This window comes from Lithobates pipiens, unplaced genomic scaffold (assembly GCF_037356315.1).
Source record: "Lithobates pipiens isolate NorthernLeopardFrog02 unplaced genomic scaffold, aLitPip1_a1.2 Scaffold_18, whole genome shotgun sequence".
Taxonomy (NCBI): domain Eukaryota; kingdom Metazoa; phylum Chordata; class Amphibia; order Anura; family Ranidae; genus Lithobates; species Lithobates pipiens.
In genome coordinates, this window is record NW_027507758.1 from 82,790,780 (window position 1) to 82,810,285 (window position 19,506).

Genomic DNA, 19,506 nt, shown 5'->3' on the forward strand with positions numbered 1-19,506 from the left:
GCCACCGATGACCGTTGCCGGTTTGCCTTCCTTGGATCGCTTTTGGTAGGTCCTGACCACTGTAGACTAGGAACATCCTCACAAGAGCTGCAATATTGGAGTTGCTCTGACTCAGTTGTCCAGTCATTACAATTTGGCCCTTGGCAAAGTAGCTCAAATCCTTAGGTTTGCCCATTTTTTTTCTGCTTTCAACACATCAACTTCAGGGGACAACATGTTTACTTGCTGCCCAAAATATCATATCCACTTAACCATTGTAATATGAGAATCAGCGCTATTCAGTTTTCCTGTCAGTGGTCAGAACGGTATGGCTGACTGGTGTATATATCTCTGAATCTACTGGTTGGTTCTCTTGGAAGGTAATCTCTGCTCATGCATTTTTATTTCCCGTAAGCTCAGTTTGAAAAGCTCAGGGTTGTAACAGGTCTACTCCAACATTATTGGTTGCCAGTTGGATGCATGTAAATGTCGTATTCTCCTCCCCACTACTGGCAGGTATGAAGTGCTGAATTAAAGGAGCCTTACGCAGATTTTTCCCAACAATTTTCCCGCACGTGCAAGATTGTTACCACATAAATTTAGATTAACAAATGAATTCTTGTTAAGCAGATTTATGCATTTTATAGTAAAGGTATCAAAAATGTAACAAATTCTACAATTAAAGCGGAACTGAAGGCGGAAAATACTTACCTTTCCTCCAACGGTCCAATCATCTTTTTCTGTGAGCATGTCTCTCTGCAATAATAATTCTGCCTGCTCCCACTGATCAACTGCAGAACTTTAGTTATGCTTTAAGATTACTTCCTAAAACACATGTAAAGAAGAATTCCAGGCATGTCTAATTTTATACATAGTTACATTGAAGCTGGACCAATGTAACTATGTATATACCATACCTGGCCATTGCCCCTGGAAGCAAGTAATCTATGAAATATTACCTGCTAGTTCAGAGATCTCCACTTTTTTTTTTATCCTTGCCAAGTTTCATACAAGGTATGCATCTTGGTGAGTCTATAAACCTAAATTGCGTGCAACTTTGTAGTGCTAATTATGGAGCTATGTATGGCATGTTTTAGGATTAGGAGGCATTTGCGTTGAATGATACAGTAAAGGAGTCTATCACACAAACTCCCAGCTGATTCAAAATTCACACAGCCATATAAAGTTTAGAAGAGTGGCAAGGACAGCCATCTACAACAATAAACAGTTTGAACCGCCATGGCCAGCCTTAAAGCTGAACTGCAGCCTAACAGCTAAAATACACAGATGAAATACCTATAAGGGAACCATTTTACCTGCAAAAGATTTCCATTTGTTAATCCAATTTTGAGATCTTATGCAGATCTATCTCACAACACAACCTTGTCTGTCAGGGAAGGAGAACTGATTTTTCTCTCTGCTGCAGTTAACACTTACAGCTCTGTCTCTTCCTAGCCTGTAACTCTACCATGAAGGAGAAGCAGTCACTCTCCTCTTTCAGTATATTCCTTGTTAGCACATGAACACTGCAACACAACTGACTGGCTTCTTATGCCGCTTTCCCTCTCTCCCAGTCTGAGATCTGCTGTTTGGGGAATTATACTGCTTGCATTTAATGTTTTAGTCAACAGAGGGCTGGTAACAGGTGTCTTTTGTATAAGACTAGATTTAGATTTAATAAACAAACAAGTTACACTACTCATAAAAGTTTGTGAAGTAATCCATTGAGAAAATTAGGTAAATTGCTATTGCTGGCCTTCAGAAACGCTAATTTACAGCCAATCATTTTGCTGTACCAATATGAATCACTTACCTGAAATATGTATGCAGATAGGGAAGGTCAGAGAAAAGTTAGAAATCCTTGTAAGTTGTACATATTTTTGGGACAGTGAATCAAATAACTGAAAGCAGAGGGACAGTGTGACAGATAGATAAAGGAGTTCTGCTCAGTAGTTTATTTTACCTCTAGTCAGTCCCAACTTTACTGGATAGAAGATTTGCAGCATTTTGTGCCCAGTCTACAGCATCCTTTTCCCATCCCTTACAATGCATAGAGAAGTTATGAGGGGTATACTCACAACAGGTGCTTCAGGAGGAGCAATCCGCAGACCTTGAGACAAGATTCCAGCAAAGTTTGTGGTTCGTGACCCGTGCCAGAGCAGCTGACGGTTATGTAACTGTTTAAACGGCTTATACCTCTGTCTCTCACCTTCTCTTTCAATCTTGAAAACCCTGAGAAAGTTTTTAAAAGGGATTATTTATTTTCCAACCAAAATAACAAACATGTCATACTTATCTGCCCTGTGCAATGGTTTTGCACAGAGCAGCCCCAATCCTCCATTTCTGGGGTCCCCCACCAGCACTCCATGCACCCTGCTCTTCAGGAAATGCCCCCCAGGGAAAGCGATTTTTCCCTGGGGGAACCAGTGCATGCCTGCTCCCAAGCCACCCATTCTTATTGACACAGACCGGGCGACTTGGCCCTGCAGGTCACTGGATTAGATCGGGCTCAGGTAAGAATAGCGGGGGGGGGCTCCTGCAGTACACCGGTGCCATAAACCACACTGCTCTGCTTAATGAACAAACACATGGAGGCTAGATCAATTTGAGCGATTTGAGTTTACAACCACTTCAGCCCAGAAGAATTTCCCCCATTCTTGACTAGAGCACTTTTTGCGATTAAACACTGACGATTGGGAGCCATGTCGCAGGACCGCACAAACAAAATTGACTTCCCACCCACAAATAGAGCTTTCTTTTGGTGGTATTTGATCACCTCTGCGGTTTTTAGTTTTTGTACTATAAACAAAAAAATAGCGACAATTTTGAAAAAAATAAAGCATTTTTTATAATAAATATCCCCAAAAAATATTTAAAAAAAAAAAAAACTTCCTCAGTTTAGGCCGATACGTATTCTTTTAAATTCTTTTTTTTTGGTATCAAAAATAACACAATAAGCATTTATTGACTGGTTTTCGCAAAAGTTATAGTGTTTACAAAATAGGGGATAGTTTTATGACATTTTTATAAGTAATGGTGGCGATCAGCAATTTTTATCGTGACTGCGACATTATGGCGGACAGATCGGACACTTTTGGTGCGATTTTGGGACCATTCACATTTATACAGTGATCAGTGCAATTAAAAATGCATATATTACTGTGTAAATATGACCGGCAGTGAAGGGGTTAACCACTAGGTGGCGCTGTATGGGTTATGTCCTAGGGAGTAATTTTAACTGGAGGGGGGGGGGGGGTGACACTGACAGAACAGGGAAATGCTTGTTTACATTAGTATTTCCCCGTTCCTCCTCTCCATGAGATGATTGCTGTGGACTCTGTCCGATCACGCTCACGAAGCTCCAGGCAAGCTGCCTCTTAAAAAGGACAACACACCGGTACGCAATTATGCCTGTACGTGCCCTTCTGCCACAGTATATCTGCATGAGGCGGTAGGGAAGCGGTTAACCTCCCTGGCGGTATGATTATTTCAGATTTTAGGTGCTAAAAGCGGTACCATTATTTTGCATGGAAATTTGGCGTTTTATATTGTAGGCCTGCAATTCTTATAAATAATTCACTTAAATCCATCCAAACAAAGTCTAATAGACATCCGGTTATGATAAAATTTGAAATATGAAATCAAATTATTATATATAATAAAATAAATGACTATAATTATAACAAATAAATAATAATTTTTCAATAATGTAATCAAATCAAAAACACTAAAATATGCTGAGTTGCAGAATTGTCGCTGTCATTACTTTTCAATATTTGATGACGTATTTCCCCGAATTTTCCCACATATTACTATCGATCAATTCTGCGAGTGATTCTAATTTATTATCGATGTTTTCTAGCTGGTCTATAACCACTTTTGATGTAAATGGAAATTTTTTGGTTGCTATGGACAATTTCCAGTTTCCTGGCATAAAGAACAGTATTTATAATATAAAACTGCATGCAGGACACTGGACAAAGGGGATGTGTAATTATTTGATACAGTACTGTAATCTGTAAACTGTATCTATACTGCGCTTTTTACTTTTTGAATTTGGCGCAGAACTCTGTCCCCATGCGTCGCAACACAGATCGAGCGAGACACTAATGCTCGCTGATCTCATCGGGGAGATATCGCTGGATCCAGGGGACAAGGTAAGGTAAGTAGCCCCCTCCATGGATCCAGCGATGCAATCCCGAGTCTGGCTCGGGAATACAGCTTATGGTAATGAAATCTTATGGTAAAAAAAAAAGAAACAAAAAAAAAACCAGTGGATTCAGCATTTCTTTAAAACCACTTACATCAAGGACCTCAAGCTCATAGGCATTGTGCGTCTCAGCATGTGTGTTCTTAACATATTGATGAATTATCTTGGCTTCTTCAGAGTCCTTATCTATAACCTGTATTAAAAGATAAAACAACTGAAAATCACATCTGAAAGCTAGACATACATGGTTCAGTTTTTTGTTCAGGCAGTGGGCTTTGAGGTGGATACACCCCGCTGTATTGTATTCTGACAGCAGTTTAGACACTGTCCCGGTTCACACACATGCGATAAGTGAACCAGCGCGATTCATGTGCGGGTTTCCCGCATAGCATATCACTTGCAGGCAAGATCACACTGTCCATAATATTTTACTACTTGACCTGTTTATTGTAATATGTGTCTTAATCGGTATCAGGGAAAGAAGAGTAACATGTTTTGCCCAGTATGTTTCTGTATTACCTGCAATCCATAAATAAAGAATATATAAAAAAAAAAAGAAAAGAAGATCACACTGTCCTTTGAGAACTGTTGCGGGTGTCAATAGAAAGTTAATGACACCCCTAGATAATGGTCAAATGGTGCAGGAATCTATGCAATCGGATTCCAGTGCGGACCAAAAAGGGTCCTGCACTATTTTGGTGTGAATGTGATTTTAGCCAGTTTGTATGGCTGAATTTGCCTGGTCGCATAAGTGTGAACCCAGCCTATAACTTTCAGACAGGCTCCAAGCAAAAATAAAACACACACAATTTAAGAGCAGGCCCTGACTGTATACAGTAACTGGGGGAAGTGCCAATAACACAGGTACACTGCACATCAAGCAGCATATGCTGTTACATGTATTTAAAATTCTTTTTAATGGTAAAAAAAAAAAAAAAAATTCAAAGAATCTGTCAATTCAATGATCTGGACTGTATTCAGACTTCCTTACCTTAATATCAGTCTTAACTTTTTCATACTTCACATCAATAGGATTCCTTTTCGGCGTCATCTGTGCCACCCCTCAGAAGACTGTAAGCCACCTCTATATCTAACAGATTATCCAGCATCTGCACCTTTGCCTGAAACCCAGGAAAATACATTTGCCTGATGTAAACAATGCAGCATTCTAGAAATAATAACTGAATTAAGGTTATGGCTAATACTTTATTACAGCTTATGTCCAATCATCAAGAACGCTACTCAATCTGTATACAGACCTGGATGTATTCCACGTTATCTAGGAGAGGGGGCTTCTTCATTCCAAAATCGTGAGGTATTAGTGTGTAGAAGCGATTGGACAAATCCAGTAAACGAGCCTCAGGAGCATTGTCAGATACAGCCTAAAACACAATAGAAATGGTTAGGATTTAAAACTGCGACTTAGAAATTGACATCATGTCATGTACGCATTTAACATTATGACTCACCTGCTGTACATCATTCAGGATAGAGTATGCACTTTGAATCTGACGCTTGCTAAGTTTGCCCAAAGGCATCTTCTGCAAATCAATCTACAAATCAAAAATAGTAATACAGTGTATCAAAAGGAAAGTTACATTTTAGTTCCTGGATGCGGTCTTTAAAGCTGTGATAAACACATTTTTGCCAGGCACACAATTTAAAAAAAAAAAAAAAGTGCTCAAATGCCCGCTGAAGCCTCCTTTTTTGCAAACTTCTGCAATACAGTTGTCATGTGCCTGGCACAAACCTTACAGTGTGTTCATGAGCCAATGAGCTACTGTGGCGACAGGATTAGTGCATCTCATTTTTAAAATACATATTTTCTGGCGGCAACTACAAAAAATTTTTTCACAGGAATGTATAGAAATCAAAGCACAGTGCCAAAGAAACTAAGGGGGAAGATTACCAATAATACAGACCGCTGCTCACCTGATTTGATGAATCAAGCAAAGTGATAAAATAGGTAGCGCTGATCTTTCTTTACCTCTTTGAATGTTTGATTGTGAAATAGTACAATAATTTAAAAATGCTCATGTGAGCATGAAATTATCTCATCACACATACAATATACAGAATATGTATTAAAAAAAGTGCCAATATGCATAAAAATTTGCAAATACTATAGAAGAAAGTCCAAATGTGCAAATTGATTCCTAGTCCAAACAATTACATATAACCAACCAATACAAAAAGTCAGTATTAATCAGAAAGTCCCAGAAACAAATCAATTCAGTGTTCTGTCAGCTTCTTAACCACTTCAGCTCCAGAAGATTTTGCCCCCTTCATGACCAGGCCATTTTTTGCAATATGGCAGTTACTTTAACAATTGCATGGTCATGCAACACTACCCAAATAATAAGTATTCCCCGCGCCCCACCCCACAAATAGAGCTTTCTTTTGGTGGTATTTGATCACCTCTGCGGGTTTTATTTTTTGCGCTTTAAACCTAAAAAGGGCAAAAAAAATTGAAACAGAAAATATCGATTTTTGACTTTCTGCTAGCAAAACTTTTTTTTTTTTCTTTTTCTTGGAAATGTAAAAAAACAAACAACATTTGTCAATTTAATCCAACATGTATTCTGCTACATATTTTTGGTAAAAAAAAAAAAAAATCCCTATACGTGTATATAGATTGTTGATGATATAACTTTTGCGCAAACCAAACTATGGGATAGATTTACGGAAACTTTATATATTTTTACTAGTAATGGCGGCGATCAGCGATTTATAGAGGGACTGCAATATTGCGGCAGACAAATCAGACACCAGGTGACACTATTTTGGGAACCAGTGACACATGCTAAAAATATGCACCGTCACTGTACTAATGAGACTGGCTGCAAAGGGGTTATCAGGGACAATCAAAGGGTTAAATGTGTACCTAAAAACGTGCTTACTTATTGTTGGGGGGGGGGGGGGGGGGGGGGGGGTGTGCTTGTACTATGGGAAGACAAATATCAGTGTTCCTGCTTTGCACATATAATACAGGATCACTACCTTCCCTACTGACAGAACAGCAGCAGGATGTGCCCCATACCCAGGATAAGCGATTCTGAAGGAGGGCTGCCTTGTATACACACAGTATACGATCGTTAAGCGGTTAAAGAAGTTCCTTTTGCCACTGTGTGTGCGTGCGCAACACCCAGTGTAATCCACCACCAATCACACTAAATTGACGCACCAAAAGAAAGGGCTGGTCAGATTATAAACCAGCAAATATGCAAACAAGCCAATCAATGGCTAATGGTTCCTCGTCTCTTGCGAAAGACAGGGCTCCTCACAATAATGCTACTTGTACATATTACAAACACACATGGGAGGATTATAAAAGAAAGGACGCTTCCATAGTGAAAGTCTAAAAAACAGGATTTAAAATAATTCAAACCACTCATATTCCTGACACTAAGGTAACATCACTTGATCGTATACCTAGAGTCTCCGGCTGGTAATCTGGACCAAGAGTGCGATAAAGGAATGCGTGATGAGGACGGCATCCTTGGGGCAAGGAATGACACTTTGAAAATGTGAGTGGTTTAAACTTTTTTAAATAAAAGCCAATTTTTAGACTTCCTTACACTATGGAAGCCCCCCTTTCTTCTATCCTCATCTCATGTGTGATCCCAATATGTACAAGAGGCATTACTGTGAGGAACCATGTCTTTAGCAAGCGATGAAAAGCAATTAAGGAGATTAGCTTGTTTGCATATTTGCTGGTTTGTAATCTGACCAGCCATTTCTACTGGTGAGTCAATTTAGTGTGATTAGTGGTGGATTATACTGGATGTTGCATACACAGTGGCAGAAGGAACATTTATAAGAAGCTGACAACACTTGATTGAATTGTTTATGGGACTCTGATTAAGGCAGACTTTTTTTCTATTATATTGGCTGAAAAAATGTATTTTTTGGAATCAATTTGCACAATATTTGCAAATTTTTATGCACATTTACACTTTGATATATATCCTGTATATTCTATGTGTGATGAGATCATTTCAATTTGCACAAACACTTTAAATATTAGACTGTGAAGTAGTACAATACATTTGAAAGGAGGTAGAGACAGATCAGCCCTACCCATTTTATCACTTTATAAATTTATGAAACACAAAATTATTACTTTTTTTGGCATATTAACACGAGATTGTGCTGAGTGAAATCGATACCAATCATCGCAAGCCTTAAATCTGCACACTCATGAAACATGCCTTTACATGTTATCAGTATAGAGTTCGCTATGAACGGCAGTCGTAGAGTTACTGCTTTCACGCCAGCCTGTGCAGCAATACCCAATAAATGTAACGCAATTGCCATTTTCATATGCAGGGACACCCAACACACATTTATGTTCATCTATGTGGGGACCACGGGCTTAAAAAAATATATATACCGTATATACTCGAGTATAGGCCGACCCGAATATAAGCCGAGGCCCCCAATTTACCCCCAAAAAACTGGAAAACTTATTGACTCGTGTATAAGCCGAGGGTGAGACATGGCTGTCCATCCCTGTGTGTCCGTCCATCCCTGTGTGTGTGTCCGTCCATCCATCCCTGTGTGTGTGTCCATCCATCCCTGTGTGTCCGTCCATCCATCCCTGTGTGTGTATCCATCCATCCCTGTGTGTGTGTGTGTGTGTGTGTGTGTGTGTGTGTGTGTGTGTGTGTGTGTGTGTATTCATCCATCCATCCATCCCTGTGTGTGTGTGTGTGTGTGTGTGTATCCATCCATCCATCCATCCATCCGTGTGTGTGTGTGTGTGTGTGTGTGTGTGTGTGTGTGTGTGTGTGTGTGTGTGTGTGTGTGTGTGTGTGTGTGTGTGTGTGTGTGTGTGTGTGTGTGTGTGTCCGTGCAGCCTTGTGTGTGTGTCCAGCCTACCTGTGTCCCAAGCCTCCGTCCCGAGCCGCCGTCGTCCCGAGCCTCCGGTGTCCCGTGCCTTCCGGTGTCCCGTGCCTTCCGGTGTCCCGTGCCTTCCGGTGTCCCGTGCCTTCCGGTGTCCCGTGCCTTCCGGTGTCCCGTGCCTTCCGGTGTCCCGTGCCTCCTCCGTCCCGTGCCTCCTCCGTCCCGTGCCTCCTCCGTCCCGTGCCTCCTCCGTCCCGTGCCTCCTCCGTCCCGTGCCGATGGATCGCCGCTCTTCTCGGCGGCCATTCTACGATTCAAAAGCTGCGCCTCCGTCCTCCGCCTGTGATAGGCGGAACACTCAATTTCCCAGCAGCCTGTGTTCCGCCTATCACGGACATCCTCTCATACTCGTCCGTAGTATGAGAATGAACGGATGTCCGTGATAGGCGGAACACTGACTGCTGGGAAATTCAGTGTTCCGCCTATCACAGGCGGAGGCGGAGAAGGAGGCGCGGCTTTTGAATTTTAATGTCCGCCGTCTGTCTGCTCGATACGCTGATCGAGCAGTCAGACAGCGGTGACTCGAGTATAAGCCGAGGGGGCACTTTCAGCCTCAAAAAAGAGGCTGAAAATCTCGGCTTATACTCGAGTATATACGGTATTTAGCATAGTAGGCATGACAGGTCCTCTTAAAAGCAGTGTTTCAGCTGTAAAATTTTATTTTTTTAAAAGTCAGCAGCTTAAAAAAAAAAAAAAAAAAAAAAGGTAGCTGCTGACTTTTAATAAGGAGACTTAACCTTCCAGGGCGCCTGCGATGTCGGCCGCCGAGGTCAACATGTCCCTCGGCTCTCGAGTCCCAGCGCCGCCATCCTCACTAAGGGAAACAGGCAGTGGAGCCTTGCTGCTTCACTATCGGTTTCCTTTTGCGCGGTGCTTTGTGAATGGGACGCGCTGTGTTAGGGAACACACAGTTCCCAGAACACAGTGCGCCCCATTACCCAGAAGACAACGCAGAGGAGAAGACCGAAGATCACAGAGGAGCAGGAAGAAGGCAGATTAGGAAGACTACCTAGCAACAGGCATTTTTTCTACAAATGTTTATAAATTTTTTTAAGAATATTAATGCTCTTTTTTTTTTAGGGTGGCCCTCCACTTTAAAGGAGATATTAGAGGTCCAAATGACCCCTAATGTCACCTATGGGCTTAAGTGGAACAAGCACAGATCATGCTTGATTAGCTTCTTCTCCAGCCATCTTCTGGAGTGTGTGTAAGTGAATCTCTTCCAACAGAAAGCAGACAACACATCCCCCACTGCTTTAACAGCTAGGAGCGTGCCTAAAAGCCTTTGCTACCTGCTGCAGTTTAGAAAGCATGCTGGAAGACAAGTGGGTAAATATACCAATTCTATGCACAACCCATCAGCATTAGGCTCCTGTAATAGGCTACTGATGATTGAGAGGTTAAGATGCAAGATAGATCCACTATAAGCAAAATCGGTAGCTGTGTCATTTAGACCCCTTTCACACCAGGGCGTTTTGCAGGCGCTATAGCGTTAGAAATAGCGCCTGCAATCCGCCCTAAAGAAGCTACACCATTGTATGTAGTGTGAAAGCCTGAGGACGTCAGAAAAAAGTCCTGCCAGCAGCTTCTTTGGAGCGGTGTGTTTACCGCTCCTCCACCGCTGCTCCTCATTGAAATCAATGGGGCAGCGCTGTAATACCGCCGGCAAAACGCCGCTATTACGGCGTATTGCCGGCGGTTTTAACCCTTTCGCGGCCGCTAGCGGGGGTAAAAGCGCCCCGCTAGCGGCCGAAATGCGCCGCAAATCCGGCTGTAAAACGCTGCTAAAAGTAGCGCAGTTTGTGCGGTGTGGTGTGAAAGGGGTGTTAGGGTAACAATTAGCAACTATGTCAATATCTACAGAACTGAAAGAATGTGTAAAAAGTAATGCAAAGATCTTTGTAATGTGTAACGGAAGGCATTTTTTTCCCCCTTTTCAAGAAAACAAACCACACCTAGTGGATAAAGAGTACCTACCTCAAACTCCACCATGGCTTTCTTCATGCTCTCCACATCAAATATCGTTTTGATGAGTTCTTGCACTGGCTTCGGAAGTTTGGACTTTGTTCCAGCTCCAACTGACAGCTTTTTCACTACATCCTCCTCCTGACAGGCACAAGCAAAGAGAAGAAGAAATTACACGATTCACAGTGTCAATTTTTTGATCTTACTAGGTGTCCTGTTTTAGGTTTGGTTTTTAGACTACTGGCTTGACCCTTTCATGCCCTTAGATGTCCAGACCATAAGTTTGCCTCTTTGGTACATGGCCGTTAACTTGACAATTTTCTTGCTTAAATAATTTTTACATTTCATTGATTTAACCACTTGCCATCCGGGCCAATTCTGGCATTTCTCTCACATGTAAAACTCAGTGTTTTTGCTAGAAAATTACTTAGGACCCCAAAACACACTAATTATATCCCGGGAATGGCGCCAAACTTCGGTACTTAAAAATCTCCATAGACTACGCTTTAAAAAATTTTTTTTTTTACAGGTTACCAGTTTAGAGTGGCACTAGAATTAATGTTCTCGCTCCAACATATGTTGTTTGAACGCTATTTACATATGTGAGTGCAACCTACGTATGCATTTGCTTTTGCGCGAGAGCATAAGGGGGTGGGGGCATATTTATTTTTTTTATTTAATTTTTACACTTTTCCTTTTTTATATATAGCTTTTATTACTATTATAAGGAACATCCCTTGTAATAGGAATAGGGCATGACAGGTCTTCTTTACAATGAGATCTGGGATCTACAAGTCCCCAGAACTCTCCTCTATGCCAGAAGTGACGTCATGACTTCACGGGTCAGAGATTGAGGGGGGGGGGGGGGGCTTCGGGCCCATCTAGTCCATAGTCAGCTCTATGGTAAACAGCCATAATACTCTGGCTTGCCAATCACACAGGCAAGACCGGAGAAGCACAGGAGGGCAGCCTTTTAAAAGCAATCAAGCAGCTAAACAGCCACTAAGAGGGCTTTTTACTTTGCAGGGAATCACTAGCTGAAAAATAAAAATAAAATAAAATCTCCCTTTAAAGCCCAGAACGTCATTTGACGGCCTTCCGGCAGTTAGTGGCTAAGGATATGTTTGTGTATGTAAAATTTCTAACACTTTAAAACACTGACAACAATAGATTGCATTGGCTTCTGCCAACTTACTTATAATTGTAACATATTAGTGATCACATGACTGCATACATTCTGAATGATTACCATTCATAACTGAAAACTCACTGCAGCAGCTATGACAGCTGTTTAAGGGATGACAAGTATTTCCAGCACAGACACTGTGCTCAGCACTTTTATACAGATTGAGGGTAGAATGAGGTTAATCAGTTGCTAGCCTGGAAACAGTATTTCCTCAGAGCATGCAGATCTGCATCTATAGAAAATATTTCTGCAGCATGGTACATTACTGGGCTTTCTCTCAGAAAATTAATGAAATATACAGTTTTAGATACTGTGTTCATTGATTGATTGCTCAAAGGTAGTTTCCACTTTCATGCTACCCCCATATTTCATTAGTAATTCTAGGACATTAGATAAAGCACCCCCTGTGCTCTGACAACAGCCAGGCCAGAAGTCACATTACTGCACAGGTTCCAGAAATGTACCCTTGGGACCCTATTTAAATAGGAGGTCAGATACAAAAATACACTGGACATTTCAGTCCATTGCATTCACACTGTGCATTTTCAAGCTGTGCTTTATAAAATGTGTGGTGGCTTGGTCATAATAAGGCCATACTGCTGGCCTTGTCCCATAAATCTACATACTTAGGTTTTCAAACTTGCTGGTGTGTTACTTTGATCAAGTAATTGATCATGTCTATTTTTATGCAAATTCAAACACTTACTTGGCCATAGTCTATCTCCAAAGGATAAAACTTATTGGGATATTTGGTGAAGTTTGTGGAGTGCCAGGCATTACCAGTCTTCTCTTGATACAGATTAAGGAAATGGTCAATCGCTTCCTCTTTAGAAGACATTTCCTCCAGTTTGTTACTGCCAATAACTGTACCGACTCGGCCCCATGACCGGAAGACCCAGAACCTGCAAAATTTACATGAGACTACAGGATTAATCCACACACCTACGAAAGTAATAATGTACACTTTATTTTAAAACATATCTGAATAACCAACCCCCATCCCAATATTTTAGAATTGGTGACCTACTACTTCTCCTCAAAAAATTACCAAGCCACCCTTTGCAGAATTGTTCTCTACATAAAAAAAAAAAAAAATCATTACTGCGAGTTCTTGCAGTGATAAGCAGATACAACCAGGCATCCTCAAGCATGGGCAGCCAGTGTGTATTAAAAGGCTTTTAATGGCAGGGGCTTCTCCTATAACAACCTGTCTCTGAATTTTCACAGCTAGACGATTTCATCTACTTAGAAGCCACTTCTTTTGCCAAACACAACCCAAGCCTACAAAATCACTGTAATCTTCTCATTTACCGCTATTCCAATATCAATGATTCATTTTAAACAATATTATTTCTCCAAAAATGAGATACAGACCTGGCATCTCTGTCATGTTCTATCAACTGCAGTTTATAGTAGGAGTTTGTCCCTCGGGATATATCCACCAGGCCCAGGGTGGCACTGAAGATCTTGCCACTTTTCTCCAACACATGACATGAATTTTCGAGTCCTAAAAGAAATCATATTTGTATCAGGTTATTAAAGTTCTCATGGCATAAAAGGTGTACCCTGTCAGTCTAATAAAATTGTGGTAAGAAGTGTAGGAAATTCATACTAGGGTTAGACTATCATATGTTTTGAAGAGGAAATAAACTCTCAGAAAAGCCACACTAAGGGCTTGTTCCCAATTGACTAAATTAACAATGCTGAACAAACACTCCTATGTTAGTATGGACGTTAGATTCGCATTAATATGGATGCAAGACTGGCGTTTTAAAATAGTGAATGAGTTAAAAATACTCCCCAAACACCTTATAGAGCACTGCAACTGCCTGCCAGAGCATAGACTTGAATAGAAGGCGTTTAAAGGCTTCAAAACACCTCCTGAATTGACATTAGGCTTCAATTTTGAAGTGACGTGATGCGAACGCTTCATTTCTTGATAGTGTGAACAGCACTGTGTGCTGTCCATTGTATTATCTGCATAGGCATTTGAGGGGCAAACTGAATCCAGGGCTGCAAGGCTAGGATGCAAACTGCCCACAGGCTCTCAGCTACGGTAACCAATGTTACATTAGAACTGAAAATGTAACTTGTAAAAAAGCAAACTGAGGAACACAACATGGCTTTAAGCAGAATTACTTGAAGAATATGCAGATTCTCAAATCTGCTGCTGTTTTCAATCTGTGTTTTTAAAAATGAATAGTGTCCCCACAGATGTGACATTATAAAGGTCACTGCGGAAGTAATCAACAGCTCAATCTCTGAGAGGACTGGTTTGGTTTTGACACTTGCATTATGTGGCCCTCTGTGTTTTAGTGCTAGAATTAAAATATCACCCCAGAGCATTAAAGTGAGAGGTGTGACCTATTAAGTACATGAATTATAACTTGTGAGCACACACGCCAAGGGAAGCAGGGACCCTCTCAAGGTGTTAATATGGTATCGTGGGACTACCATTAGCTTTAAAGAAAACAAAACCCAAGCATTCAGCAAATTACATTAAACGTGAGGAAAATAAATGGTCTAAAGAACATGCAGTTCCAGCTTTACTGTTCGACTTGCCCACGTGAAACCTATTCCAGCACTAAGCTTTGTTTTGTCTGTCAAGCCAAATAGAAGACCCTTTGATGCCAAGAAAAGCTTTGCCAGTTGAAAAATACTGGGGTAGGGCTTTGTGCCAGAGGAGGGCAGGGCATAACTGGGACTTTGAGGTCCTGCAAACAGCACGGGGCTCAGATCCAAGGGGGGTCCATAAGAACACATAATTTGACTTGAAAAATCAAGTGCCTGTAGACATTAAAAAGGTGGCTGGACTTCAGCCGTGTTAGCTTGGGTACCTTTAAGGCCAAATCAAGCTCACTTGAAGGATAGCAAATTAGAGGGACAAACCTCCAGGCTAATGAAACACAAAACGAAATAAAATATCTGCTTTTGCCATACTATTGGGGATTGTGGGTCTTAAAATTAATAATTTCCCTTTCGCTTCTTTGGAGGTTACTCACCTGAGTCTGGATCAACAGCGGCTCCGCCTTTAACAGTTAACTTCATCTTTTTCTCAGACTTGCTGCTCCCTGAAAGAAATCAAAAAAATAAAAAAACATTTAAAAAGAAGCAGTTTACATTGTAGAGGAACATTTATGTTGGCTTGTGGGTGTATAAACTGATATGAAGGGATTGTCTTCCTTTGCATATCTGGACACCACTACCTGCCAAAACAGCCCAGGATATTTTTGAACAGTACATTGCAGGTAAGCCAAGCAGCTTCGTCGATTGATCAGTTCCTATTTAACTTGACAATGAAGGTTTTGTACAAGAGTCACTGTACCCATTCCCGTCCCTTTTTTTTTTCTTATTTTTTTTTCTAATAACTATGTGGTATGTATATATTACAGTAAAGATAAACCATATATTAAGGCTCCATGCACACTGAAGCTGATAAACTGCAGTTTATTGGCGTTTGGGCGTTTTTGTAAAAGCCCATAAACTCCACTCTATGTTAGCCTATGTGTCCATGCACACATGGACGTTTTTCAGCTTTAATGAGCAGTGGAGTTTATGGGCTTTTTTCTGAACGCCAGAAATTTGCGTTCAAAGTGCCGTTTTTCAGCGCCAAAAAACGACAAACGCTGATAAACGCTCGTAAACGCTCGTAAACGCTCATAAACGCTCGTTCATTAGTGTTCGGCATTCTATTTTTCAATGCATTGTGGGATTTTTGGAGTGTCCTCTGTGTATTTTTATAAAAAACGCCCATTAACGCTAACGCTGTAAAACGCTAGTATAAAACGCTGTTAAAAGCAGGTTTTTCAACCAGCGTTTTCTGCCAGCAATCTGGCGTCTAGAAATAGCTTTTTTGAGCTTCAGTGTGCATGGAGCCTTAGCTTGTAAAATAAAAATGCTCAAACTGCTATAGTTTGCTGTATCCCTACACAAGACACTTACCCTGCTCCTCCTTTACTTTGCCAGTACTTTTCCCAAGTCCTGGCTTTGATTTTGCTTGGGGCTCCTGTCTTGCCTCCTGTTTTATTTCTGCACCCCAAGTAGAGATGCCATGCTGGGTAAGCAGGTCCTGAAAGCTCTTGCCAGACTGCAGCTCATTCAGGAAGTCCTCGCTCACCACTCGAATATTGGCTGCCTTTACATCCTCCATTTTCTTACTCATCTTCTCCACCTCCTCTGGAAATGCGCAGAGTAAAAGTTTGGTCAAAATCAAAATATCAAAGAAGAATTCTGCTACTTGCATCTAATTAAATAAGCCCAATGTCATGACAAAAACTATGGTTCTATGCACAAAATTGCCTGTGTGAAGGGAAGATGGTCCTTTTCTAACCTAGATAAACTTTACCAAAGGTAATGATTGACCAAAAGGTTCAGGGGTCTAACCCCTTAGAAAAACGAAAGAAAGATGAATAGTCTCTAGCACAGAAGTATAACTTTATCCAGAGGAAGCAAAATCCAAGCTTCTATAGGTAGGACTTATATCCCCATAGGTGTGCTATCGCCCAACAAATAACAGTCAAATATATAAAACTATTAACACAAACAATCTGCAGCCAACTTAGTTGGCCTTTGCAACTAATAGCATCCAATCTTCAGGAAAAGCTTTCCATAAGATTTTAGTATTGTCTGTGGGCATTTGTGCCCACTCAGCCAAAAGAGAATTTGTGTGGTCGGGTACTGATGTCGAGAAAACCCAGCTTGCACCCCAATTTTTTTTTCAAAGGTTCTCAAGTAGGGTTGTGGTCATACAAAATGTTAAAATGTATCTATGAATTTGTCGCTATGTGATTATATCACTACTATACTTATCCTGATGAGAACTGATTGTCAAGTCTGCATTTTGGTTTATTACCCCGGACATCACTTGCAGTATGTACTTCCTGTGTACTATGTCATGCTATTGTTCCTTGTATTTGTATGTTCTAACATTAACAGTATCCTTCAGTTGAAATACATAAAAATCTATTTGGATGGATGACTCTATAGTGCATTATAGTTTTGAGTAGAAAATGTGTCTGCTTATGTTTCTCTTGCACTTCTTGTACATGTACAGTTGATGAACAGTGTGGGCACACAGGTAGCCAGCCATATGTATTCTATGCACAATTTCCAGAAGACAGGCAGAGTAAACAAGAAAAAAACCATGCAAGCCATGGAGGTACTTACTTGGGGTGCTGACGCATACTGTGGCTTTGTTGGCAGATCCAGTCATCTTTCCGCCTAGTTCTTCAATTATTGCCTTAACTTCATCTTTGTTCTTGGATAGCTTGCCGATAAGCATAACAGTCATATTTGTCAGTGGCTTGCCTATAGGGAAAGTAATTCCACAATTAGTAAAAACATAAGAGCTTGTCTAGGAACACGGGAAGGTCAAGCTTTTCATTACTGTCCTCAACTGGATTTTACAGGTTTCCTGCAAGACCTTCAATTCAGCAAACCGATATCAGGTATTAACCCTTTTGCTGTCACATCCATTTTTAAACTACTTGCCAACCAACCGTCATATGGCAGCAGGTTGGCTTCCCTGCACGAATCGATGTAGCTGTACGCGGCTGCTTTAAGGGGTATAGGGGGCGCGCGCCGGACGTGCGACTTCGGAGACGATTCACGTGGCCAGCAGCCGCAATGTCCGCCTTCAACCCGCGATCATGCCTGAGAGACAGAACAGGGATCTGTCAATGTAAAATGACAGATCCCCGTTCTGTCAAGAAAGTAGAGAGCGAGATATGCTGTTCCTAGTAATTAAGAACAGCGCTCTCTCTATTCCCTGTCAGCCCCGCCCCCCCCTCCCAGTTAGAAACGCCTCCCTAGGACACACTTAACCCCTTGATCACGCTCTAGTGTTAACCCTTTTCCTGCCAATGACATTTATACAGTAATCAGTGGCTATTTTTAGCTCTGTATACATTTCAAGGATCCAAAAAAGTTTCAAAAGTGTTCGATCTGTCTGCCGCAATGTCGCAGTCCTGCAAAAAATTGCAGATCACGGCCATTACTGGTAAAAAAAAAAAATCTAATTAATAATAATAAAAAAATGCCATAAATCTGTTCCCTATTTTGTAGACGCTATCAATTTTGTGCAGACCAATGAACGCTTATTGCGTTTTTTTTTTTTTTACCAAAAATATGAGGACTACATATTGGTGTAAACCGATGAAGAAATGCTTTTTACATTTTTTAGGGATATTATAGCAAAAATTTTTTTTTCAAGATTGTCAGTTTTTTGGTTTATAGCGCAACAAAAAAAAAATATATATATATAAAAAATTTAAATTGCAAAGGTGATCAAATACCGCCAAAAGAAAGGGGGGGGGGGGGGGGATGTCAATTTTGTTTGGGTACAGCGTGCATACTAGCTCATTATGCCTTTGTCTTGCACTCACCGTTCCATGTCCATGCCCCTACGGCTTCCTCTTCCAGTCAACCAGATCCGTCTCCTTTCCTGACTGGCTGATAGGAGAAGCCGGAAGACAATCGCGAATACTGATTCGCTATTGTCAAAAGTGGTTGGGTTTGGGGCGTAGTGCTTTTTCAAGCCAATTAGAGCCTCAGACTCTAATCATGCGTTTGGGGGGAAAAGAAAAAAAAATTATACAAACGCACAGGTCCAGCTCCCTGCATACATCTCATGCAAACTAGGGGCATGGCACCTCTAACCTGTAACTTCTTAAAGCGGGATTGCATGGTGGAAAAAAAATATTAAAAGCCAACAGCTACAAATACTGCAGCTGCTGACTTTTAATAAATGGACACTCACCTGTCCCGGGGTCCAGCGATGCCGGCAGCCGAGGCCGATCGATCGGCTCTCGGCTGCTGCCGTCACCATTCTAGGTGAGGGAATCAGGAAGTGAAGCGCTGCGGCTTCACTTCCCTGTTCCCTAATGTGCATGCGCGAGTCGCACAGCGCAATAGGAATTGTCCGTGCCGTCTCTGGGACCCGTGTGTGTCTCAGCAGACAGCACGCAGGGACAGGAAGAGGCATAGACTCCTGTGGGAGTCTATGCCCGGAAGTGGGTGTAAATACCTGTCTTTGACAGGTATCTGCACCCCCCTCCCCCCTGAAAGGTGCCAATTGTGACACCGGAGGGGGGGGGAGGGTTCCGATCAGCGGAAGTTCCACTTTAGGGTGGAACCCCGCTTTAACTTGTTCCAGAGTGTGGTCTCAGGTAAATTTAACTCACATTCATTGACCAAGAATTGGTTACTCCAGCGTGATCAAATCTCTCATATGCTTCTGCTGCGTGAGATCCAGGAGAATAAC

General features: G+C 41.4%; 1 protein-coding gene across 1 annotated transcript in view; it reads right to left on the bottom strand.

The window, feature by feature from the left end:
- Positions 1-1,982: 1,982 nt before the first annotated feature.
- Positions 1,983-19,506, bottom strand: part of PARP1 (poly(ADP-ribose) polymerase 1) — a 77,719-nt gene continuing 60,195 nt past the window's right edge. Inside the window, 12 exon segments of the mRNA XM_077485856.1 lie at positions 1,983-2,208; positions 4,282-4,382; positions 5,181-5,222; positions 5,224-5,310; positions 5,449-5,571; positions 5,659-5,742; positions 11,072-11,200; positions 12,952-13,147; positions 13,620-13,752; positions 15,248-15,316; positions 16,188-16,421; positions 17,412-17,552. Coding sequence (XP_077341982.1) covers positions 1,998-2,208; positions 4,282-4,382; positions 5,181-5,222; positions 5,224-5,310; positions 5,449-5,571; positions 5,659-5,742; positions 11,072-11,200; positions 12,952-13,147; positions 13,620-13,752; positions 15,248-15,316; positions 16,188-16,421; positions 17,412-17,552 — 1,550 coding nt within the window. The 3' untranslated portion in view covers positions 1,983-1,997.